Below are 27,382 nucleotides of genomic sequence, written 5' to 3' on the forward strand. Positions count from 1 at the left end.
TTTTGTAAATAACCCCCATGGTTTCTAACAGGATCAACTGGGATTTTTCTGTAAAAAAAAAAAAAAATGCAGTCAGTCCATATAGACAGGCAATTTTTTCTTGGATTTAGATATACTTTAAACCTAGTGCATGAGAACAAGTGTTTGCTCCACCCTCCCTTTCCCTTCCTGGTTCTCTGTGTATTGCCAATGGGACTTATGGCTCTCATGTGTACAGCAGCCAAGAGCAGCAAGCCTATGCAGCATGGACAAGTGCTATTAATATTAATATTTTTCAATATCTCCATCTGCCACCACATGGCCAAGACATAATGGACCGGATGGCACTGTTGACAGAAAAACATAACAGTATGTACAATTGACTGCTGTATTATGTACACTATGCTATACATTACTTGCCCAGACTGCTGAACTCTGATTTATACCACAAGGATTCTTCAGGCGTTAATTGGTATTTCATCCTAGTTAAAAATAATATTTTTTATACTGTATATACTGTACATGTATAATAACAAAACAAAATTCCAAATATGTTGGTAGATAATACAGTTAACATACTACGGTATATATGTATATCAAAGCAAAAAAAAAATATATATATATATATATATATATATATATATATATATATATATATATATATATATATATATATATATATATATATATATAAATGACAGTAAGGGAAAAGTATTTGATCCCCTGCTGATTTTGTACGTTTGCCCACAGACAAAGAAATGGACAGTCTATAATTTTAATGGTAGATTTATTTTAAGTGAGAGACAGAATAACAAAAATATCCAGAAAAATGCATTTCAAATAAAGTTATAAATTGATTTGTATTAGATCCCCTATCAATCAGCAATATTTCTGGTTCCCAGGTGTCTTCTATACAGGTGACAAGCTGAGATTAGGAGCACTCTCTTAAAGGGAATGCGCCTATTCTCAGCTTGTTACCTGTATAAAAGACACCTGTCCACAGAAGCAATCAATCAGATTCCAATCTCTCCACCATGGCCAAGACCAAAGAGCTGTCCTAGGATGTCAGGGACAGGATTGTAGACCTACACAAGGCTGGAATGGGCTACAAGATCATTGTCAAGCAGCTTGGTGAGAGGGTAACAGCAGAAGCAAAAAGAATGTGAGGAAAGGGGGCATAGCCTGTTTCAAGGCCTCCCTTTCCCTCATGGGTTGTGGCAGTAGGAATTTCAAGCCCCCCGTTGATTAATTTTCAATGGTTTGGTTTTGTGATGGGTCAAAAAAGGGTCAGCTGATGGAAATGTTCTGGGGCCTCTTCTAGGATAGGTAATTTAAGGTCACCTGACCCCCCCCCCCCCCCCCCCCCAGAACATTCCAGAAATTCCCATATTTAAGCAGGAGGCTAATGCCGTGTACACACGATCGGAATTCCAGCCAGAAAAAGACCGATGAGAGCTTTTCATTTGAAAATGCGACTGTGTGTATGCTTCATCGGAATTTAGCTGTCCGAATTTCCGCCCGGGCAAAAAATTTATAGCATGTTCTCAATTTTCCCGAAGGAAAAACTTTCTATCAGAAATTCCGATCGTGTGTTTGCAATTCCGACACGCCAAAAATCACACATGCTCAGATTCAACTACGAGACGGAAGCTATTGGCTACTGGCTATTGAACTTCCTTCTTCTAGTCCCGTCGTACGTATTGTACGTCACTGCGTTATAAACGATCGGAATTTGGTGTGACCGTGTGTAGGCAAGACAGCTTGAGCGGAATTCCATCGGGAAAACCATCAGAGCTTTTTCCGACGAGAATTCTGATCGTGTGTACGAGGCATGAGAGGGGTCTTTGCCGTTCGTCGGAGGGATATTTGAAGAGCGCCCCGCTGTCCCATACTACATCACTTCTGCTTTTTAACATGAAACATTTCGTCACTTTCACACCTGCAAATCATGTAGTGCTTCCATATTTTTGTCAAACCCCTGTACGTTATACTATACAGTGTGCATGCATTTTTAATTTCTCTGTATGTTATCAAATCGTGCATTAATACTTTGTTTAATATGATACATTTTGTGGTAGTTTGCTGTATCTCCCTAACACTTCTATCTTCTATAGGTCTTAGATCTGCAGCAACAACTGCGAGCAACGCAGCACCAAATTACACTCATGGAAACCCAGATAGCAGACAAGCGCCACCTGGAGGAAGAGCTGAAAAAGACCAGAGAGAAGGAATCCAAGGTGAAAATGGATTTACAGGAAGAACAACTTAAAAGGTAATATACATGCTAGTTATAATAAAATAAAAAAACTCCTCCACTTTGATTTGGCCACATATTCCTTAGGAAATTATTGTAAAATATTTTATTGTTCCCTTTTATTTACGATCACTCACTGGTGAGAACATATAAAACATGCAGAACCTTTGGAAAGATCAGCTTGTGTGTGGCCAGCCTTTCAAAAAATAAAATTATCATATACAGTTGTGAGAGTAAAGCATTTTAACTTTCACCTACTGACACTAAAAGGGGCATAAAGACTGCTTGGTTGGGCTTCCACTGGTTTTTGTTCAGGTTGTTGGTTCTCTAAGGCAGTGTTGCTCAACCATGTTTTCAGTCAAGGCACCCTTTAAAAATTATGGACAGTCTCGAGGCACCCCATTCTAAAATGTAAAAGCTATTCTAATAGTTTTACCTAAAGCAGCAACATCCACAAATCCAAGTAGGACACCCAACATTGGAGGTGATTTATTCTTCCAAAGCATATATACTTTTGCAAACTGGTACTGACTAGTATTCCAATGTTTCTTTTCTCCCTCCGTTTCTCTCCATCATTCAGCTGATGTGACCGCAATGCTGATGGCGAGGGGAGGCTCAAACAAGGATGCTATGTAGGTGACTGACATCCTACTTATCAACTGAATATGCCAACGGCAGCTAGATGTTTGTAATGGTGCACAATGAAAACCTGTGATTTAGTGTAACCAAAAAGGCAGCCACGTGCCGTTTTGTCTACAATTTTTGGGCAATTTTTTCGGCATTTTGCCAAGACACCCCTGAAGAAACCTCAAGGCACCCTGGTTCAAAATGGCTGCTCTAAAGAAACTTGAGAATTTAGGGAAAGGAGACTTGATTCAGGAAGAACACGCTACTTATAGACAATAAATCGCATTTATTACTAGGTTGTCCAAAAAAATAATTTGTTGGAGTGCAGAAACATACATATTTTACATATACGTATTTTATATGTGTATGTATATGTTCACAGCAGATACCCCAGAGCCTTACTGAACCTAGTTATGTGTGCAAGGGTTTTCTAGTGTTGTCTGTTTGAGACCATACTGACTGTTATCTGGTCCTACTCAGTCCAAGACTCCAATATTCTCTTGGTTCTGTCCAAGGAGATCACCAATGTAACTAAAATCCAGTTGTGAGTTGCTCGGGAGGAGGAGAGGAAACGCACATGAACAAAAATTCTAATCTGTACACATGCCTTCAGCAGTCAGAAATTGGTGGCTACCATAACTTTTTCATAGCCAGGGATAGTCTTCTAAAATGAGTTATGCTACTTTTCATTCCTTCCTAGGAAAGTCTTGGATGAGAGTTTGGAGGTGTTGCAGCAAGAAATCAAAACCCTTCATGAGAAAGAGATTTCATTGACTGAGAGCAATTGTGCCCTTCAGATTAAACTGCACCAGCATAAGTCAATGCTGCAGCACCTGGATGATGAGAGGAAGTCTGTCACTTCTGAGGTCAGTAAATGTGGGAATACCAATACAAATCCCCCCTCTTTCTCATATATTAAACAGTGAAATTTGGTACAGGCCTTCCTCTAGTACAGGGGTCTCCAAATTGCCAGTTTACTGTCCTTCAGACTTTAGGGGGGCTGGACTCTGGCCATCGGGAGTACAGAATGTCCCAGCATGAGTCGAAGTAAACAATCCCCCATGATCAGTGTCATGAGAGGAATCGTGCCCCATCATTGGTGTCATTGGAAGGAATTGTGCCCCATCATTGGTGTCGTTGGGAGAAACTGTGCCCCATTATTTGTGTCTTTGGGCCTCATTGTTGCTGTCATTAGGAGGAACTGGGCCCCATCATTGGTGTCTTTGGGAGGAATTGTGCCCCATCTTTGGGAGGAATTGTGCCCCATCATTGGTGTCATTGGGAGGAATTGTGTCCCATCATTGGTTTCATTGGGAGGAATTTTGCCCCATCATTTGTGTCATTAGAAGGAACTATGCCCAATCATTGATGTCATTGGTAGGAATTGTGCCCCATCGATGGTGTCTTTGGGAGGAACTGTACCCTTCGTTGATGCCCCAAGGGCCAGATAAAAGCAAGCCACAGTTTGGAGACCACTGCTCTAGGACATTAGGGGAGCCAAGGGAAATCTAAAAGACCAAGTCCGCCCACTGTAAGCTATTATGTCAAGGCTTGATCACATGGATCCCTGTGATAAAGCCAGTTTGGTGAAACACGTTAAGGAGGAGCGGACTCGGGTGGGGACCATGTTGGTGTGCAGCTGTACTATTTTTTTTTCAATACTTTATTGTCGTCACAAGGTAACAATACAGAAAACGCATAGCATATACATCAGAGATGACAGCATGTCCATCCAAGGGTTCATCGAGAGGGAGCCACATTACAACATTTGCAAGGTGCGATTCAACACAATGCCCATCAAAGCAGCAAACAAATACTATATGCAAAATTATCCCTTGAGACTAAGCAATCGGTCACCTCTGTACCCTCTTTTTTTCCGATGAAATTCAAGTAAGGAGAAGAGAGTGAGGAAGGCCGAACGGGTGGGGGGGATTTTGGGGAGTGGGGGAGAGAAGGGAGAGGGAAGAGAGCAGGAAGTGAAAGGCCCAACATCCATCCCTCAGTCTCCCCTGATTCGGCAGAGCCAGTAAAGCAACCTCCAAATGCCACAGGCTGTCAATTCGACCCAACAGGGATGGATACTCCTCTGAGAAAGTAAAGCCATGCCAGTAAAACTTTGAGGAATTTTTTGCAAACCACTTTCGGTGGCCACCAGATCCTCCCTCCATTTCATTTATTTCAATAACCTTTTTCATCCAAATGGAGATTGACAGTACTCCTGTCTGCTAACAGAAAAGGCAGCTGTACTATTTGACATACAGTATGAGTAAAGACCTTTTCAGATCGGAAAATGGTGTGTGGTTCTCTTCATTGTGTAGCAAGGTCTCCAGCCTCCTTCCGTCTAATGAGAACCTCCAGGGCCAGAGATAGCTGACATCCTTCTGTATGTGGTGGGTTGTGAGGCATAGTGGGTGCAAGATGGATAAAGTTATTGGCCACCAGACACTTCTTGAATGCAAAAGAGATGTTTGTTTCGCTTACAAACCTTTTGGGGGGGAAAGAGGGTTAGGGCCAGGACACACTTGAGTAGTTGCAAGTTCAATTAGCAGACTCTGAGACTTCAATAGGAGGACAGCCATGCAGGGAAAGTCCTCCAGTAACAAGTCGCATCTGCATGTGCAGGAATGCTGTCTCCCATGGCAACAGTCTTTAACAGTGTTAATAGTTAAGCGTAATAGTTCTTTCACCTTCACTAAAACTTCCTTGTTGTTCTTCAGCCCACTGAACTCCTGGTCTCTCACTAGACCCTCTAATTTGCTGCCACTGAATCCTTTGAGCTCCTCCAATCTTCACAGTGGTATCTTCCTCAAGCGTCACCCTTCTGCTGGGTCCCTAGCTTGGCACTCCAGATACTTCTCAAGCTTCACCCCACTAGCCTGTTGGGTCCCTAGCTTGGCATACAAGGCTGCTCTGAAAGCATCACCACCGCTGGCTGAGTCCCTGACTTGATTCCCACTGAAGTCTCCAGATTCTCCACCATGCCCCTTTGGTGAGAATACTGCTCCGGTACTTGCTTCAGTTACTCACTGTGGTCCCTGGTAATAAGTCGGATGGCCCCTTACTTGCGACAGCTTCCCCTCTTTCTCCGACCACTGACAGGTTTTCCGGCTGACAGATTCATCACTTCCGGTTGGACTGCAAGCTGCAATCCCAACCCTGCGCTGCTCTCTTGCTTCTGGATAGGCCTCAGACAGCCTAGCAGCCAGATGCCTCCAGGATAGGCCCAATCTCCAGCTTAGCAGCCCAGGGGAACACGACACATGTCCACCCAGGCAGCCGCCCAGGTGGCACAGCACACCGATTACCTGACTTTACCCAAATATATAGGCTCTCCCAGCAGGCCAAGCAATTTAAGAAAACCCCTGCCCATTGGCAGAGATACCCCATATACCCATAACCTGAACTTGAGTGGCCCTTCTCATATCTGACACCACCAAGTACCCAGCCACCTAGTGGTAGAAGAGAAAAGTGCAACAAGGCAAAACTTAGGGCGAAATCAATAGATCTCTAACAATCAACCAGGATAACTAATCCTGGCAAGTAAATTTGTGAGGAGCAACCCTGCCTAAACTCCAGGGTGCTACATCTGGAAGGATGGCAAGCAAGGCTATAATTTTTTCATAATATAATAATGGTTGTTGTTATTACTACTAAAGCTATACCTTCTTATCCATAGTACTGGTCCCTAGTAGTCTGTGCTGACATAATATTTGAAAGATTATCCTCGCGCCACAATGATTAAACAACCAGAAAGAAGCGAAACTATGGTTGCAGCAAAACACCGGCAGGGGTCCAAACCCTCCCCTAAATAGGTATGATATTTGATTAATAAGTAGTGTTGCGCTCCAAAATCAAATAAAAATAGATCAATAAATATATATAACAGTAGATAGTACACAGCAGTATCTACATGTCACTACTAAAGCTAGTGACTTCAAATATCCACCTCCTAAAGTGCATCCGTGCCAACTAGGCAATATCCAATCCCATGCAATGTGAATAATTGGATATGCTTAACTTAGAACAGTAAAGTGCATACAGTGAAAATACGTCAACACTAAATATATAGTAAAATTTGAAATATGTCTGTCCATAAAGTGCATTCAATATAAATAAATCAAGAAAAGTGTTAACAAATATTAAGCAAAAAAATATTATTGATATTGATATCAACTAGAAAGTGACAGTGTCTCTATCTATAACACAAAAACAGTCCATATTCAATCATGCAATATGTGAATCCACTCTGTGTCATGGAAATATAATGACTCCGTGAAGGAAAATCCGTGTCCACACACTAGGTGCAATGGCTACCTTACCTCACTGCTGTAAGGTAAACAGCAATTGTTAATTCCAGCAATCACAGTATAGTTGTCAGCTAGTGTAGGTATTACAGGCAGTCCCCTCTAGTTGCTTGGCCAGGAACCATAAATCATATCCATAGGAGAAAAAAGGAGCTCCAATAGTGAAAGCGGTTCTTCACCCTAAAGGGGAAGTTCCGCTAGTATTATCCCTCCCCCCCTCCGGTGCCACAATCGGCACCTTTTGGGGGGGAGGGGGGTGCAGTTACCTGGATAATCCAGGTATCTGCACCCACTTCCGGCCAGACCGCCGCATGGCTCCGCCCACCCCCGCATGGCTCCACCCCCCCACGCCCCCCCCCCCCCCGTTGTGTTCTGGGAAACACACAGTTCCCAGAGACACAGCGGGGAACCAGCGCAGCGCGACTCGCGCATGCGCAGTAGGGAACCGGGCAGTGAAGCCCTCTTGCTTCACTTCCCGATTCCCTAACAGAGGATGGCGGCGGTGGCTGCAGCGAGACGAGCGATCGCTCGTCATCTGCCGCCGACATCGCTGGAACCTGGGACAAGTAAGTGTGATATTATTAAAAGTCAGCAGCTGCAATATTAGTAGCTGCTGGCTTTTAATATTTTTTTTTTTTGTGCAGCTCCTCTTGAAGTATGTACTTGCAATAAAACTTTATTCTAAAAAGGACATAGTCCTGGGTACTCACATTTGGTCATACAATTCATGGGCAACAAACAGCATAGAACGAACGTACTCCACGTTCGTACTCCGGACGTGACTTACGGTATCCTCCTAGTCCAATCCTACACATATCGTCACTAGTCATGTGACTTCATCAGGGAATAGATGAAGTCACATGAACGTGGAGTCCGTTCGTTCTATGCTGTTTGTTGCCCATGAATTGTATGACCAAATGTGAGTACCCAGGACTATGTCCTTTTTAGAATAAAGTTTTATTGCAAGTACATACTTCACTATTGGAGCTCCTTTTTTCTCCTATGGATATGATTTATGGTTCCTGGCCAAGCACCTAGAGGGGACTGCCTGTAATACCTACACTAGCTGACAACTATACTGTGATTGCTGGAATTAACAATTGCTGTTTACCTTACAGCAGTGAGGTAAGGTAGCCATTGCACCTAGTGTGTGGACACAGATTTTTGAGGATTCACGAGATCACCGGCTGATTTTTTCTTTTCCTTCACGGAGTCATTGTATTTCCATGACACAGAGTGGATTCACATATTGCATGATTGAATATGGACTGTTTTTTTTGTTATAGATAGACACACTGTCACTTTCTAGTTGATATCAATATCAATAATATTTTTTTGCTTAATATTTGTTAACACTTTTCTTGATTTATTTATAATGAATGCACTTTATGGACTGAGACATATTTCGAATTTTACTATATATTTAGTGTTGACGTATTTTCACTGTATGCACTTTACTGTTCTAAGTTAAGCATATCCAATTATTCACATTGCATGGGATTGGATATTGCCTAGTTGGCACGGATGCACTTTAGGAGGTGGATATTTGAAGTCACTAGCTTTAGTAGTCAAATGTAGATACTGCTGTGTACTATCTACTGTTATATATATTTATTGATCTATTTTTATTTGATTTTGGAGCGCAACACTTAGTCTGTGCTGACAGCTTGCCGCCTCTTCTTGAATTAGGCAAATTTTATGTTAAGATCAATGACCCATAGGGGTTGGTTTACTAAAGGGCAAAAACTCTGCAAGTGCAGTTGCTCCAGAGCTTAATAAATGAGGTAAAGCTCCACTTTGCAAAGAATACCCAATCACTTGCAAGGAAAATTAAAAAAAAATGAATTTTTGTTTGCACATGATTGGATGATGGAAGTCAGCAGAGCTTCTGATCATTTACTAAGCTCTGGAGCAACTGTACTATGCAAAGTACACAGTCTATTTGCCTTTAGTAAATGAACCCTGTATTGTGACAGTTGACACTGCCAGCTGCTATAGAGAGATTTAGCCTTGGGGGCCCCATAAATGGCTGCTGATAGAAATCATGGGGCCCCGTACAGCCTACCTGACAGGGCCCCCCTACTCCGAAAATATCAAATAATATTTTTGCTAAAATGCAATGCCTGCGATGCTATGTCTTGTGGCCATGGTGGAAATTATACCCCCCATTGTACAAGACCTATTAAAGTGAATAGCAGCATAAGGGCAATATCTGCATTCCCACAGTGTTCATTTAGGGTGGTGTGCCCTACCCCCCCCCCTCGGCGTTTACCAACCTGAAATACCTCACCTGTGTGCCCTCAGTAGCTGCCAGTGGGAGGGGAGAGGAGGGAAAATGACAACACTGCATGGAAAGAGGCACACGAGGTCACAGACAACAGGGGGACGGGGGTGTAGATACTAGAACTGATCCTCGTGCAATCTGAAGAAGAATAAGAAAAGTAAAAATAAAGCAGCCCCCCTTTTTGAACTGAGTAGGCCTGGGCCCTGTTTAGGAGGGCTAGTTGTATTGCCTGATCAGGCGATGGGGCCAAGTGGTTCATATCTAATGCCCCGTACACACGATCAGAAATTCGGCCAGCAAAAGACTGATGAGAGCTTTTGGTCAGAAAATGCGACCGTGTGTAGACTTTTGCTGGCCGAATTCCCGCCAGCAAAAGATTGAGAGCAGGTTCTCTATTTTTCGGTTGGAAAAAGTTATGATCAGAAATTCCAATCGTCTGTACCAATTCCGATTAGTAAAATTCCTACACATGCTCAGAAACAATTTGACACATGCTCTGAAGCATTGAACTTCATTTTCTCGGCTCGTCGTAGTGTTGTACATCACCGCCTTCTTGGCGGTCAAAAGTTCAGAGAACTTTTGTGTGACGGTGTGTATGCAAGCCAAGCTTGAGTGGAATTCCGTCGGAAAAACCATCCAAGTTTTTTCTGATGGAATTTCTGATCATGTGTACAGGGCATAATTCAAAAACTCACGCTGGAGAGTTAACTCAAATAGTGAAATATGAATAAACAAAAATGAATAAAACTTAATAGGAAGCCCGCAGCTGCTACATAAAGATGCTACAACCTAAAAATATATAAACCAGCGCTAGATCTATATATGTGTGTGTGTGTGTGTGTGTGTGTGTGTGTGTGTGTATATAATATATATATATATATATATATATATTAGAGAATGTATATTGCTTGATTTAGGCTGCTAGTGCTGTTTTATATATTTTTTACGTGGTTCACAGTTGTGCTCCTGGGTGCAGGGAATGTTAAGAGGAGTAACAAGACTCTTTATAATTCAGAAAAAAAATAAACTTCTCACCATTATTTCTTTTGGTGGGCTTGGTCTAAATGTAAAAGTCAAAAAATATATAAATAATATGTAAAATGTAAAATAAAAGAAAACAATACACTAAATACTATTGTAAAGTATTTAAAGTTACCATGTTGCTTTTGCAGGTAACCGCAGTTTTAACCATATTTTTTTGTGAAAGGGTTGCTTTAAATTTTTGCAATTATTAGAAGATAATTATTGATAGAGATTCTTTAAGCCAATGTTCAGAGGTATCAGCTATACCATGTTATATGGCACATTTGTCAAACCAAGGCCTGCGGGCCGAATCCGGCCCTCCAGAACATTTCATATGGCTCTCCCATCTCTCCTGCAGCTGCAGCAACCCCCTTGTGTGCTGTGATGTAAGGGAGGCTGGGGGACTCTTGACTTCTGATGGCGGGGGGCACTCTTCATCAGATGTAAGGGAGTGGGGTGCTCTGTATCTTACAGATACAACTGGCCCTTTGAGGGAAACCATGTGGCCCACAATGAAATGAAGTATGACACCCCTGTTGTATGGGGTCATAAGAATGGAATATCATATGTAGCTCCCTTTTCTCTTATGGAAATACAAGTTATAAAAACATCCTGTATTGCGTTACAGCGCACAAGTTGTGAGAGCACCAATCAGAAGCTTCTGGAAAAACTGCAGGATATGCAGCAAGAGAAGGAGCAATTACTGAAGGAATATGATATTCTCCTGAAACGGCTGGATGATTCTATAAGGTAAGGTGTCAGGGAAGTATGCAGTGAATATTTAAGGTATGGAGGTTTAACACCCTTCTACCCTACCACATTTTTTTAAGTGTATATTATGTTGTCAAAAGTATTAGGACACCTACCTTTACACACACATGAACTTTAATGGCATCCCAGTCTTAGTCCATAGGGTTCAATATTGAGTTGGTCTGCCCTTTGCAGTTATAACAGCTTCAACTCTTCTGGGAAGGCTGTCCATAAGGTTTAGGAGTGTGTCTATGGGAATGTTTGACCATTCTTCCAGAAGCACATTTGTGAGGTCAGACACTGATGTGGACGCAAAGACCTGTCTCGCAGTCTCCGCTCTAATTCATCCCAAAGGTGTTCTGTCAGGTTCAGATCAGGACTCTGTGCAGGCCAGTCAAGTTTCTCCACCCCAAACTTGCTCATCCATGTCTTTATGGACCTTGCTTTGTGCACTGGTGCGCAGTAATGTTGGAACAGGAAGAGGCCATCCCCAAACTGTTCCCACAAAGTTGGGAGCATGAAATTGTCCAAAATGTCTTGATATGCCGACGCCTTAAGATTTCCCTTCACAGTAATGAAGGGGCAAAGCCCAACCCCTGAAAAACAACCCCACACCATAATCCCCCTCCCCTCCACCAAATGATTTGGACCAGTGCACAAAGCAAGGTCCATAAAAACATGGATGAGCCATAATGGGGCAGACGTATGAAAACATCAACTCTCTCCACATAGAACTAATTATGAGCTGTCATAGAACATGTCATCTTCACTGGACTCCTGTAGTCCCTTGGCGCTACCCTTCTGAACCTAGTACTGAGTTGTCAGAAAATTCCATCCAATGCCATCCAAGCTTTACAATGCCATCTCAATTGGTGCAAAACACTGCACTGTCCAGAAATGTGTTGGTCATGTGTGGGGGCTAAAGAGCTTAGGTCATAAATCTGCCCCATCTGCCAGTTGGGCAATAACCATTTCCTGCAAAAGTCTACTAAAGGAACTAAATCACTTGTGTTGGGGCACTTTTTTTTTTTAAATGTACCCATGCTAAGTTCATAACTTATTTATTTATTACAGGTACTTACTAAAATGTTAAATTACAACTCTCCATTATTTCTGTCCAACCAGGAAATACAATGAATTTCAACTACGCCATAAAGCCAAACTTAGCCGAGCCAAGGAAATGTACCTAAACGAGCTGAACCAGAAGGACCAGCACATTAAACAGCTAGAGCTGGAGCTCAGCGTGTCCAAGAGCCAAACGGAGAAGGTAGACTTCCAGTGTTACTAAACCCACAGCAGTAAAATCAGTCTGTATATGCAGTAAAGCATGCCTGTTATACTCACTGTGGAACTTAATTGGAGGAGAGAAAGGGAAGAGGGCCACAGATCCCTAATTCAGACTTTACAGGCAAGATGGACAATCTTATAGTAGAAAAATATATTTTATTAACAATAAGTCATATCAAACAGGTCAAGTAAAAAAGAATTAAAAACCTAAGATAGGCATATGATAGTATCTAGTGTAAACTAGATACTATCATATGCCTATGAGTATCTGTACCTATGAGTATCTAGTATACTATTACCTATGAGTATCTAGTATATGAGTATCTAGTGTAAACAAGAGAGTTGACACCAAATGAAGGGCAGTGAACCCCTGTGCATCAACGCATTTCGCTGTTTTGCTTCGTTGGGACACACTTGGGGGTAGTTGGAAGGAACAGGTCTCACTTGTCAGCTTAGAAATATCTCCACATGGAGAGCTCCCAGATGATCACCCAGGAATCACTGTATAAAGCAGGAGGCAGTTTCTTACTAATACCAGCGATCATGTACAGGGCTGATGGCATAAAGATATATAGATCTAAATATAAACTCCTATAGTTCACCGGGAGAGGAAGGAGTAAGTATCCAGATAATTAAAGGGGGAGAGTAATAGAGAGGAGAAGGGTAGAACAAACACCCTTTCACCTGTTTTCAGTCCATAGAAACGGGGCACTGTGGAACCTAAGGGGTTAATTCTCTGTATTGTGTTAAAAGGCTGTTTATATCCTGTATGGACAGATCCTCCCCCCCTTCTGCAGGGTCTCTCTTGGCAAGGCCATACATAGCAGTCAGAGTGGTAAGGCTGCACATGCTCAGTTTGCTGGAGAGAACATTTCCTGGTTGATCAGAGCTAGCCAGGGCACATGGTATTGACATCACACATTTGGGCGTGTATGCCTAGTAACTAAAAAAAGAACACAGTGAGAGGGATGTCACATCTTGATTCATGGATGATCCGCCTCCCATACTATCTCCTGTCCTGTAGCATACCTGCACTCTCTGACCATCTTTTCTATCTTGTCTTCTCTTTGACCATCTCCCATTCAATGTCTGCAGCCTTTGACAGTTTTTTTTTTTTTAACCACTTCCATACCGGGCCTATTCTGGCACTCCTCTCCTACATGTAAAAATATTTTTTTTTTTGCTAGAAAATTACTCAAAACCCCCAAACATTATGTAACAAACATTATTGTAATAGGAATCTTCGTGACAGGTCCTATTTATGGAAAAATGCGGGGTCAATAATACCCCACATCTCTCCTCCAGGCTAGAAAGCATGAGATCGGGAAAAAAATCAACAATCTTATGCTTACTAGTTATATTATGTTATATATATTATGGGGTTGATTTACTAAAACTGGAGAGTTTTTTTTTTTTTTTTTTTTGTTTTCCAAGTTTCATTGAACAAGCTAAAGTTATAAGCCGACTGTCTACCATGCACAACTGCAGCAGACTTTGCACTCTCCAATTTTACTAAACAACTCCTATGTGTCAGGGGCTGCATTTAAGTCCCACTACACCTCACTGCTATATCCCATATGCAGCATGGCTCCTATCCTGCCATTTTTAGCACACATAGGAGCCTTCAGAGTAGTGGCACAGCTTCATTAGGAGCGTAGCCCCCCTAATCCATGTGCCCAGCCCCTAGTCTACATGCAGGGCACCGGACGCATACATTTTAATGAGGGTTATTTCTGTTTTTAAGCACATGATTAGAGCCTGAGGCTCCAATTGGCTTCAGAAAAGGGTGGGCTCGGGATGCAGAGCACTGCGCCCTGAGCCCACCCAGTTGTGTGACAATAGAGAATTAATATTCGCTATTGACTTCCTGCTTCTCCTCCCGGCAAATCAGGAAGTTGATCTTGAGACCTGATTGGCCGAGAGGAGAAGTGACCGTTGTGGCCGCCGAGGAGGAGGAGACGCAGGGGAAAGCTGAAGCTGACTGCAACCTAAATTGGGTAAGTTCGGGGCTGGTGGGTGGAAGGGCGAGCAACGGGATGGGGGGGGGGGGTGTTTGCTTTACCGAGCGACGGGGAGGAGTTTGACTGACAGGAGGGGGTGGTTTGTTTGCCAGCCCCCCCCCAAAAAAAGTGGAGCACCAGCCACCACTGCTTCAAAGTTTTAAGTTACTGTTCTTTTTCTCTGCTAGGAACAGCAGCTGATCAACAGCATCACCACAGTGAATGAGCGTTTACATGAAGAGAAGAGACAGCTGCTTCTAGAGATCGCTGAGCACGAAGCTTCAGTGAGCAACTTCAAGTGGAAGTTGCACTCGTTAATGAACAGGTATGTCATTTTCTATATTAGTAACTGAGTACACAATATAGTGCAATGCAGTCCTTGAAGAGAACAGTGGGGTGGATATACTAAAACTGGAGAGTGCAAAATCTGGTGCAGCTGTGCAAGGTAACCAATCAGCTTCCATGTTTTTGTTTTTTTGTCAAAGCTTAAAGTGACACTAAGACCCCTTTCACACTGGGGCGCTTTGCAGGTGTTACAGCGCTAAAAATAACACCTGCAAAGCGCCCTGAAAGAGCCACTCCATTCACTCCAGTGTAAAACCCCTGAGGGCTTTCAGATTGGAGTGGTGCGCTGGCAGGACGGTTAAAAAAGTCCTGCTAGCAGCATCTTTGGAGTGATGAAGGAGCGGTGTGTATACACTGCTCCTCCACTGCCACTGCCCATTGAAATCAATGGGGCAGCACGGCTATCCCGTCGACAAAGCGCTGTTGCAGCAGTGCTTTGCGGGTGGTTTTGACCCTTTTTCGGTCGCTAGTGGGGGTTAAAAGCGCGCTAGCAGCCGAATACCCCCACAAATACGACGGTAAAGTGCCACTAAAAATAGCGGCGCTTTACTGCCAACGGACCCACTGCCCCAGTATGAAAGGGGTCTAAAGGTTCCTGCTAGCAGCATCTTTGGAGTGGTGAAGGAGCGGTGTGTATATACCGCTCCTCCACTGCCACTGCCCATTGAATCAACCATTGAAAGGGGTCTAAAGGTTCGTTATGTTTTTTTTTTAAAATAACAATCATATTTGCCTCCCACTGTGCAGCACGTTTTGCACAGAGTGGCCCCGAACATCCTCTTCTGGGGTTTGCAAATTTGGAATTTTGGAAATTTAAAAATAATAAGAATGAAAATCTGAAAATTCGAAAACCTGAAAATCTAAAATAACTAATAATAAATATTAAATTATAGGTATTGGAATATCCTTTCAAATTTGGCTGTTAGTGAACATGACAAATTTATCTGAAGTTAAGAATTATCTGAAATAACGTATCTAAATGAATGGAACGTAATGATCTAAGTGCCCGTTCACACTACCGCGACTTGTCAGGCGACTTAGCCGCCTGACAAGTCGCGCTCCGTTCTGTACTATGAAACCGTTCTAATAGGAGCGACTCAAGTCGCTCCGACTTAGAAAAAGGTTCCTGTACTATTTTCGGGGCGACTTCAGGCGACTTGCATTGACTTCTATACAGAAGTCATTTTGCAAGTCGCCGCTGAAGTCGTGTGCAGGTCGCGTCTGTGAGTCGAGCTGCAAGTCGCGTCGCCCCTGTGTGAACGGGCACTAATAATAATAAATAACAATAATAATAATAGTAACATTGTTTTTTTTTTTTTTTTTATCAAAAACAAGTTTATTGTAAAATTAAAGAGAAAAAAAAAAAAAAACAGTAAGCATACATACAGACAAAAGACATGAGCAGCAAGGTATATCAGAGTCACAATATTTGTAATGTGTCAGATTATAGCTGTAGAGATATATAATAACTTGGGCTACTATCAGCATGTAAACCAAATATTATACTGTGCTGCTGATCACGATTAATTATATAAGCATTTATTGACCTGTGTATACTGAGTGCATTAATGACCGATTGTCAAACATGAATTTTGACATAACAAAAGAACTAATAGAGATATAACCCTACACCCCTGAAGGCATATGGTTGTCTAAACCACCTAACTTATCAGATGCTTAATACATCCACCACGGCACCTCCCGCAGCCCCCCCCCCCCCCCCGGTATATGGCATATTTTGGAATATAGTACCCCCAAACCCCTCTGTCTCATAATTACATTTGTAATAATCTGTCCAACACTAATTTGGTTGGGCCTAGTCCTGGGGTATCCAACCATGGTTGCCACATTGAGTAAAAAATTTTAAGGACATTACGATGTCGGTAAGTAAGTTTCTCACGCACTAAAAGTCTACTTGCCAGTTCCACCCATTGTACGCCAGTTGGCACCCTCAAGGTAATCCAATATTTCGCAATTGCTTTGTGAACTATATATAATAATTGTAGTACAGCAATGTGCTCGTTGGGTGATAATGAGGGTGTCTCCAGGGCACCGAGCAGGCACTCAACCGGATCTTGTAGGACTGGGAACTGGTATATTTGTGAAATCGTGTTGAGGACATACTGCCAGTATCTGAAGAGCTTTGGACACCTCCACATCATGTGTAATTGATCACCATTGTGGCTATTGCATTTCGGGCATAGTGGAGTTTCTCTAAATCCCCATTTGTGTAGTCTAGCTGTGGTTCTATAAACCCTATGTAGTAAGTATAGATGGGATAACCTCTGCGATGCAGAAAACTGATACTAAATCTGCAGATGTCAGACATATTTCCCAAGGTCTCGTTCCCAACCCTTTCTGCAAGGAAGTTTACTAGGGTCATGTAACCTTGTTATTATTAATATTTGTTATTAATTTGTTTAGATGCAGCATTCGTTATTTCGGATTATTTGTAACTTCAATAAATTTGTATTCATTACGTTCACTAACAGCCCGATTTGAAAGGAATACCTATAATGTAATAGTTATCATTTTGAATTTTACTGATTTTCTTTTTTTTTTCTTCAGATTTTTGATTTTCCGGAAATTCGGAAATTTTGGAAATTTTAAATTCGGAAATGTGAAAATCCGAATTTTGAATTTTCGGATTTTCAAATTTCCGAAAAAAAGCAAAAAACGAATGAAACAAAAACTAAAGTGAACACATTTTTTGTCAGTGCAAATGTCTAGTCAGCTAGTCAGCAGCTGTCTGCTTGCTGAGAGGCTGAGCCGAGTACCGATCCAGGCTTTTGGGCAAATTCTGACCATATGGTTGCGATCTTTCCCAAGCCTGGACCGGCTCTGTGGCATCAGCAGACAGCGGGCTTCAGCCCGCTGTCTGCTGAACACGGGTCACAGGAATGCAAAAGGTTCTGCACTCCTGTGATCCATAGACGTACAGCCAAACAACCTCTGGCTGTACTTCTCCTTTCATTTAAATCTATACTTCAGTAGCCGCTAATATTATAAATACACTTTTTTTGTGTGCTCCAAATGCCTTTGAAAACCCAGATATTACTTTGTAAACGTAGCAGTGACATTATATCTGTGCTATACATAGCCTGTGCAGAGAGTAGAACTTTGGGAAGGGCCTAGCAACTACAGACTGGCTGCAGAAAACCACAGGAGGGGTGTAGACAAGACCAGTCACCCTGCACAGGGGGAGAGAGCAGTAGTTCATATGTGGGTACGGGTAGCTACTGTATTTCCCGAAAGTCTCGTATTTTAGGTTTACAGGCCCTAAAGTTGTTTGTCTAATTGTGTCATCTTAGGAATCAGATTCTAGATCATGAAAACCAGCAGCTGAGGGAAAGCGTACTTCAACTTTATAACCAGATGCGCTCAATAAAACAAGTATTAAAGAAACTGCAAGCCCTCAACCTTCCTGTAAGTATGCCAATTGTAGCATGATGCCATGTTCAAAGACTATAAGAATAGATAATATACTTTATATAATTGTATTGTAACTGGTCCTCAGCTTAAAGTAGCCCTACCTTTCACCACTTGCCTACCGTGCACTTTTACCCCCTTCCTGCCCAGGCCCTATTTTCAGCTTTCAGCGCTATCACACTTTGAATGACAATTGCATGGTCATGCAGCACTGTACCCATATACAATTTTTATAATTTTCTTCACACAAATAGATCTTTTTTTGGTGATTATTTAATCAACACTGGGTTTTTTATTGTTTGCTAAACAAACGAAAAAAATGACGGAGAAATTTTGTAAAAGCAAAAAACAAAAAAAAAGAAAACTTATAATTTGTTCTAAAATTTTGCAAACGGTTAATTTTTCTTCTTCACTGCACTGAAGAGGCGGCACTGATAGGCGGTACTGATTGGTGGCACCGATAAGGACTGATTGGTAGCCCTGGTGGGCACTGTTGGGACTGCCCTAATAATCAAGACACTGATAATCAGTGCCGTGATTATCAGTGCCGATGTGCCTTTAACCACTTCAGCCCCGGAAGGATTGGCCTCCTTCCTGACCAGAGCACTTTTTGCGATTTGGCACTGCGTCGCTTTAACTAACTGACAATTGCACGAATAGAGTGTTCTTTGGTGGTATTTGTTCACCTCTGCGTTTTTTATTTTTTGCGCTATAAACAAAAAAGAGCGACAATTTTGATAAAAAAGCAATATTTTTTACTTTTTGCTATAATAAATATCCCCCAAAAATATTTTTTTTCCTCAGTTTAGGCCGATACGTATTCTTCTACATATTTTTGGTAAAAAAAAAAAAAAAAAATCGCAATAATTATTGGCATTTTTCAAAAAAAAAAATTTATACTAGTAATGGCGGCGATCAACAATTTTTTTTTTATTGTCACTGCGACATTATGGCGGACACATTGGACATTTTTGACACATTTTTGGGACCATTGGAATTTATACAGCAATCAGTGCTATACAAATGCATTGATTCCTGTGTAAATGACACTGGCAGTGAAGGGGTTAACCAGGGGGTGGCAGTGTAGGGGTTAAGTGTGTCCTAATAAATATCCCCCAAAAATATATAAAAAAAAAACATTTTTTTTCCCTCAGTTTAGGCCGATACGTATTCTTCTACATATTTTTTGGTAAAAAAATTGCAATAAGCGTTTATTGGTTGGTTTGTGCAAAATTTATAGAGTCTACAAAATAAGGGATAGTTTTATGGCATTTGTATTATTATTATTTTTTTATTAGTAATGGCAGCGATCTGCGATTTTTATTTTTTATTTTTATTTTTATTGTGACTGCGACATTATGGCGGACACTTTTGACACTATTTTGGGACCATTGTTATTTATACAGCTCTCGATGACAGAGCAGTGATCTGTCATGACACAAGGCAGAATGGGAAATGCTTTGTTTACAAAAGAATCTCCCCATTTTACCTCTCTGTGATACGATCGCGGACACAGAGTACACAGGACCCGCGGTCACGATCATGGAGAACGCAGCAGGTGCACACGTACGCCCTTTTGCCCACCTGTGCCATTCTGCCGATGTATATTGTCGTGCAGCAGTCGGGAAGTGGTTAACACAAGCCAGTTATCGGCTCTCTTCTTCTCTCCTCACACTGTCAGCGTAAAGAAAGAAAAGCTGATAACCGACTTGTGTTTACATCCTGGGATCAGCTGTCATTGGACACAGCTGATGACGTGGTAAAGGGCCACTGGGATTGGCGCTTTACCCCAATCCGTGATCAGCTGAGTCTGAAGGACTCTGCGTTTACAGAGCGTGCCGTAAGTAAGCCCACGCTGTAGCCGTCTTCGACTATAGTATGGGCAGGAAGTGGTTAAAAAGTAAATTTACTTAAAAATAACTTATTGTGTTATAGTCTGGTATAAAGAGCCTACCCATTACATTTTGACAATGTCAAACTAATACGACAATGCAATGCTGACAATTGGTATTCTGCTTCTGTTGCTCATGTTCTTAATGCAAGCAAGGAATCACTGTAGTAGTTGGTGCTACTACAGTGAATCTCACCATTTTCCAGGTCCCATGCTGACAGACTGCCCTGCTGCATAGTGAACATGGGGTTGCTTGCTTGCATGGGCACCATTCAGAAAATGCCTTGCATTTTCGCCAATAAATGCATGCATCTTGAGCTCCACCTCGTCCAATCAGAGAATGCATTGTACCGATAATACAGGAATACTGTGCAGATGACTATAAAAATGTAAAGACTGTAAACCATGTAGCTTAGGGTCTAAAGTGCATGCTATTTAGGTACTTGGGGTAAATAAGGATTAATGGACAAAGGAACATATTAAAGTAGAACTATTTTAGATGGAGTAAGAGAGGGTTATAACCCTTTTTTTGCTATCTGTGTCCTATTGTGGAGATTTCACTTCCTGTCCCATAGCCAAACAGGAAGGGAGAGGAAATCCCTGCAAATTAACCGCTTGCCGCCCGCCATATAGCACAATGAAGTTGGCAAAGTGGTTGCGATATCCTGATCGGACGTCATATGATGTTGGGGGCGCTCATGGTGGCGATAGTTCTTATGGCGTGTCAGTTGGATACACCGCAACTCCGATCTCTGACAGAGACTCTTTACCATGTGATCAGCCGTGTCCAATCACCGCTGATCACGTAAACAGGAAGAGCCATTGATCGGCTTTTCCTCACTCACGTCTAACGTGAGTAGAGTAGAGCCGATTGGCTGCTCTCCTGATGGGGGGGGGGGGAGGGGTCTGTGCTGATTGTTTATTAGCACAGCCCCCTCTCAGATGCCCACCCAGGACCACCAGGATGCCGCCAGGACCACCAGGGATGGCCACCACACTGGATCATCAGGTATGCCACCCTAGACCACCAGGGAAATGCCAATCAGTGCCCAGGCAGCTGCCAATCAGTGCCAATGAAAAATCCCTGCCAGTGATGCCTATGAGTGAAATCTATCAGTGGCAGCCATCAGTGCTGCCTATCAGTGCCCAGCAGTGCCGTCTATCAGTGCCACCCATAAGTAGCCATCAGGGCAGCCTTTCAGTGCCCATCAATGTCGCCTATCAGTGCATACCAGTGCTGCCTATCAGTGCCCATCGTCAGTGCTCATCAGTGCCGCCTCATCTGTGCCGTCTTATCAGTGCCCACCAAGAGAAAACTTACTTATTTACAAATTTTTATAACAAAAACAAAAGGAAAACTTTATTTTTTTTCTGTCTTTTTTTATTCCTTTTAGCAACAAATAAAAACCGCAGAGGTGATCAAATACCACCAAAAGAAATCTTTATTTGTGGGAACAAAATTATAAAAATGTATTTTAGGTACAGTGTAGTATGACTGCGCAATTGTCATTTAAAAAGTGACAGCGCTGAAGGCTGAAAATTGGCCTGGGCAGGAAGGGGGGAAAGTGCCCGGTATTGAAGTGGTTAAGGGAATTTCTTTGGGGACCCCCAGGTCACCAGAACTAGTGTCCCCATTGATGTCCCCTCTATTACTTTTCTGGGGACAACCCAAAATTCGGCATTTTCTTTTACCATTATTAAAAGTGAAAGTAAAATAGAGAAGGTGAATCTCCTTAACGGGTGAACAGATTGCAATAAAAACTGACAAGTGTTCTAATCCCCCTTCACTGTATCCGAAACAAAAAAAAAAAAATGTTTTGACTTTTAGTTATACTTTAAATCCTGTTCAGGAAAGCCAGGTCCTATTTGAAATATATTATGGGGGGAGATTTACTAAAACTGGAGCGTGCAAAATCTTGTGTATCTCTGCATAGAAACCAGTCAACTTCCAGGTCCAAAAGTCGCACTGGAAATGTGAAAGGAGCCTTATTGTCATAGCTTAATTGAAAAAGCTGAAGTTAGAAGCTGATAGGCTACCATGCACAGCTGCACCAGTTTGAGCGCTCCAGGTTCAGGCTGAGTTCACACTATCGCGCATGCGGCTCAAAGCAGGAGTCCGGTGCGCCCTGGTTCACCGTTTCAGGTCCGATTTCAGCCCGAATCTTTGGCTGAATTCATAACTGAAATGGACCAAAAGACGCACAGGACCCCTGTGCAAATTCGCAGCGGAGCGGCAGCGAGCCGGTCAAAATTTCCTGCTATTGCGAATTAGATGTGGGGAACCCGCATCCAATTTGTGATAGTGTGAATCCAGCCTTAGTAAATCTGTTTTGTAGGTGAGGAAGTATATTATGGTTTAGAGTTGGACTGCTAATACCCATGCACAGTGATATTTTTCATATCTGGAGATTCATTGTGCTTTGTCCAAGACTCTGCATACCTGTGCCCTGTGCCAATGTATGAAAGTGACTAGGTGGCTTTCATTTGAATTAATTATTATCTAGATTTCATTAAAAATTTTAATAAAAGTACCATGCAATGGAAGACTCTTCATAATTACTTGTTGGCAGGCAGAGTGTCTGAACTTCTATTTGTTGAATAGCTACATCCTCCAGCAGAATATTCAGCTTTTGCCAGTTCCTATTGCACACTGTGGTTCCTCCTGCTTCCTCCCTGAAGTCTCTCCTGATGTTTTATCTCCTAGAGACCTTTCACCATTTTGTTGCCCCTCTCTGGACTTGTTCTGTCTTATCAATAGGATTCAGCCTCCAGCATAGTCTTCAGCATTCAACACTTGTAGTTCCTCTGCACACTGTGGTCCCTGCCAACCCCTTTGTTACAACAGGACACAGTAGTGACATAAGGTCCAACATAAGGAGCAGGGCTGGGACAAAGGGTGGGCAGGAGGGGCGGCTTCCCTGGGCACTGTGGTATCATGTGAGGCGGTGGAGGGGGCACAACAAGGAGATTGGGGAGGGAGGGGTATTTGTGTTGAGAAGGGGAATTTGGGGGGGAGGGGGGCTGCAGGGGGTAAGAATTGTTCTAGGATGAATAATTTAGGGAGGTGTGCTAGGAGTGAAGATTTGGGGGGATTTGTGTTGGGAGGGGGATGGGGATTTGTGCTTGGAGGGGGGATATGGGGGAGTTTGTACTAAAGGTTTAGGGTTAGGGTTTCCCCTTGAAGAACAAGTTTAGGACTCTGGGATTAAATCCGCAAGTGCTTTTTACCACTATTATTCCTTTATATTGGCTTTTAAAATGTACAAATGCAGCAATTTAGAAATCAGATGAAAGGTTTAGCTCTGGGAAACACTTTTTGAAAGATAAAAAGTGCTTTTTATATACAGCTATATAGATTAGACCAAAATGAGGGACAAATGAGGAGGACAGAGGGACATTGCTCCAAATAAGAGACCGTCCCTCAAATTCAGAGACAGTTGGGAGGTATGCTGCTAGGAGAGTTACTACCTCTGTCTCAAGACAGGGCTTAACCCACATGCATCCACCTTTTTATTTATTTTTTTTATTTTTATTTTTTTTATATATTCTCTGCAAGATCTTTTCTTTTTGTTTTTTAGGATATCGCAATGATGATTCCATCCGAGTGGCTATTGAGAACAGACGAAATGATAAATCTGCCAAATGAAAGGTAAGAAACCTTTTTCTAACATAACATGCTGTAGTATCTGCAGAATTGTCATGTGCCGTTTTTTTTCTATTATTGCTGTAAGGAATTCAGCAGACGTGGGTGAGCAGCAGAGGTGTGTGAAGACACCGCTCAGCATAAATTCAACGTGTAAGATTGTATGAAAGTAGGGCATAGACCAGAAAAGGCAAATGCACAGAGAGGTAGTATGGTAATACAGACTTTAAAGCAGAAAAGATATTTTCTCATACAGTCATAATTATTGTTAACATTTTAAAGCCCAGTTCAATATCCCCTCCCCTGAGCATACCTTTTATACATACCATTTTTCAGAGGCCCTCCGTGATACTACAAAAACTAGCCAATTTGAATAATCAGAATATTCTTAGACAGCCCACATATTGATCCTTTTTTTTTTTTATTTCGTTCGACCAGACGTTTGAATGAAAAAAAAAACATGACCCGATTATCCCCATCCACACACTCGATGTGGATGCGGAAATCCTCCTGCTGTGGTATTGTATTCTGGTAGCGGAGAGACTTCCCCGCACCGTCATAATACAGTGATCAGCGACAGCAAGGAGACTTCCCCGCTGTCCTCATAAAATGATCAGCGACAGTGGGGAGACTTCCCTGCCATAATATTACAATGATCAGTGGACTTCCCCACTGTCATAATACAATGATCAGTGGAAGGCGAGGAGACTTTCCCGTCTTTATAATACAATGAACAGTGACTGTGGGGAGACTTCCCCGCTGTCTTATTACAATGAACAGTGACAGCGGGGAGACTTCCCTGCCATCGTATTGCAGTGATCAATGGACTTCCCCGCCATCATACTACAATGATCAGTGACAACATGGAGACTTCCCCGCCATCATAATACTATGATAAGTGTTGCTGGCTATAGCCTGTGGCACTGATCATTTGGGAAAAACAGACAGGCTGGTTGAACACAAGTCAGTGTCATAATACATAATACAGTGATCAGTGACAGTGGGGAGACTTCCCTGCCATCATAATACAATGATCAGTGACAGTGGGGTACTTCCCCACTGTCATAATACAACGATCAGTGACGGCGGGGAGACTTCCCCGCCATTATAATACAATGATCAGTGACAGCGGGGAGACTTCCCTGCCGTCATAATACAATGATCAGTGACAGTGGGGAGACTTCGCTGCCGTCATACAATGATCAGTGACATAATACAATGATCAGTGATGGCGGGGAGACTTCCCTGCCATGATATGATAATGATCAGTGGACTTCCCCACTGTCATAATAAAATGATCAGTGACGGCAGGGAGACTTCCCCGCCATAATATTACAATGATCAGTGGACTTCCCCACCATCATAATACAATGATCAGCTGGCTATAGCCTGCAGCAGTGATCATTCGGGAAAAAACAGACAGGCTGGTTGTACACAAGTCAGGTAATAGATCAACTTGTGTCCCTGCTGAACCAGTGGAATTTTAATCCATGTACAGTCTGCTTAAAGAAGGCAGTACGGTGGCTATGTGGTTTAATACTTCCGCCTAGCAGCACTAGAGCTGTTGATATTAATCCCAACCAGCACATTATTGCCATGGAGTTTGCATGGTCTCCTTGCGTGCCTGCGTGGGTTTCCTCCAGGTTCTCTGGTTTCCTCCCACACCCTAAAGATGGTAGGTTCATTTCCTCTCATCTAAATTGGCCCTTGTGTGTTAGGGACCTTAGATTGTAAGCTCCTTTAGGGAATGGACAGATGTGAATGTACAATATATTGTATATGTAAAGTGCTGTGTAAATTGTTGGCGCTATATAAATACCTGTCATACATAGGTTGCAAGACTCCTTGTGTCATCAATGTCTAATAGTTTTCATTTGGTTTCTTTACAGCTTTTCAGAACTGGCACACCGGATCTCTCCTGTGATTAAAGTTACTGAAGATGGAAATATGGAGCAATCTCCAGAAAACTCTTTTCTCCTACCAGTATCCCGCTCTGATACATCGGAAGTTGGATATCTTAATGTCCCTTCCCCCAAAGTCGCCATGGCAGCCTCGGAGGACTGTGGAGCACCAGAGCCAAGCATCGACGATGTATAAAACTACTTGTAATGTTCTACTAAGCCCCTGTACACACGGTCGGAGATTTCGACAACCAAATCCGTCGGATTTTCTCCATCGGATTTTGTCCGTCGGATCTTGTCCGAAACGGTTGCATACACACGGTCGGAACTAAGTTGTCGAAAAATCCGATCTTTCAGAACGTGATGACGTAATTTCGTTACGATGGGACTACATTCAGGCTAGTAGCCAATAGCTTTGATGTAGGAATTTGATCTGAGCATGCGTGGCACTTGGTCCGATCAAAATTCGCTACACATGATCGGAGTATGTCCGATCGGCCCAGTTGGTCGGGAAATATTTCCAACATGTTGGAAAATTGGGTCCGACGGAATCAGTCCGATGCATACCACACACAGTCGGATTATCCGACGACACGGTCCGATAGGACACATTCCGACGGATTCTCCGACCGTATGTACAAGGGCTAAGAGGAACTGATTCAGACTGGTGATAGTAAGAATGACCACTAGGTAGATCTTTCTGGATTGACTTAGGTGCCTTCCCTTTAAAAGTGTTCAGTTCATGCTGCTAATTGCACAGTGAGGTTGAGACATCACAAATGACTCTACCATGTAATCATAATATGACTGCTAATGTTTGTATTTTTGTTAGTTTATAAAAAAAATTAATAAGACTGATCGCGTTTTTATCATTTATAAATTTTATAATTTGCTTATAATTCACTTATGTACTGCTTTAGATTGGCTTAACCCTTTCGCTGCCAGAGTCGTTTTTGCACACATGTTTAAAAAATAATTGTAGGCCTAAAGATGACACAAAACCCACAAATATTATATATTTCCTAAAGCAGACACCCTAGAAAATAAAATAGTTGTAGTTGCAATTTTTTACGTCACACAATATTACAGCAATGGTCTAGGAAATACAAAATTTCAGTAAAAAACACACGAACATGAATTTTAGGGCAAACCAACGCAATAAATTGCCCACATTTTTCGTAAAATATAAAAGATGAGGTTTCACCGAGTAAATAGATACCCAACATGCTAAACCTTAAATTTATGTGCGCCCCGTGAAATGGTGGCAAACTTCAGTACCCTATATTTTCTATAGTCCACGCTGCAAAAGCCCCCCCTATAGGTATCAGTTTAGTGTTACAGAGGAGGTCTGGTGTTAGAATTATTGCTATCATTCTGGCGTATGCAACTATATGTGACATGTGTTTCGCAATCAAAGTTTTCACATGTAGCCTCCCCCGACACATGCGTTTACGTTCATGTGTGTGTATATGAGGGAGTGGGAGGGTCTCAAACATTTTTGGAGGGGGGATTTTATGTGCTTGGGTGTAACTTAATTTTTTTTGCAAACGTAACTTTTTTCTTATCACATAGGGGACAAACAGTAATCATGGCGTGCCGCCGCGGCGGGAGGGGGAAGCGCCGGTACCGGGGATGTGTGCGAGCGACCGAGCACTCTCATCTGAC

General features: G+C 42.3%; 1 protein-coding gene across 3 annotated transcripts in view; it reads left to right on the forward strand.

Annotated features, from left to right (window-relative positions):
- The window catches only part of CCDC30 (coiled-coil domain containing 30), a 107,905-nt gene extending 81,334 nt beyond the window's left edge, over positions 1-26,571 (forward strand). Inside the window, exons 18-27 of one of the 3 annotated variants that reach the window (XM_077457920.1) lie at positions 2,094-2,251; positions 3,561-3,726; positions 4,540-4,635; positions 11,100-11,221; positions 12,347-12,488; positions 14,697-14,833; positions 18,165-18,279; positions 23,752-23,822; positions 23,905-23,934; positions 25,706-26,571. In XM_077457920.1, the coding sequence (XP_077314046.1) occupies positions 2,094-2,251; positions 3,561-3,726; positions 4,540-4,635; positions 11,100-11,221; positions 12,347-12,488; positions 14,697-14,833; positions 18,165-18,279; positions 23,752-23,822; positions 23,905-23,934; positions 25,706-25,913 (1,245 nt within the window). In that variant the 3' untranslated portion in view covers positions 25,914-26,571. The remainder of the gene's footprint in view (positions 1-2,093; positions 2,252-3,560; positions 3,727-4,539; positions 4,636-11,099; positions 11,222-12,346; positions 12,489-14,696; positions 14,834-18,164; positions 18,280-23,751; positions 23,823-23,904; positions 23,935-25,705) is intronic. The other 2 variants (XM_077457921.1, XM_077457922.1) reach the window with 2 other exon arrangements.
- The last annotated feature ends 811 nt before the right edge of the window (positions 26,572-27,382 follow it).

Source organism: Lithobates pipiens, unplaced genomic scaffold, assembly GCF_037356315.1.
Source record: "Lithobates pipiens isolate NorthernLeopardFrog02 unplaced genomic scaffold, aLitPip1_a1.2 Scaffold_27, whole genome shotgun sequence".
NCBI classification, from domain to species: domain Eukaryota; kingdom Metazoa; phylum Chordata; class Amphibia; order Anura; family Ranidae; genus Lithobates; species Lithobates pipiens.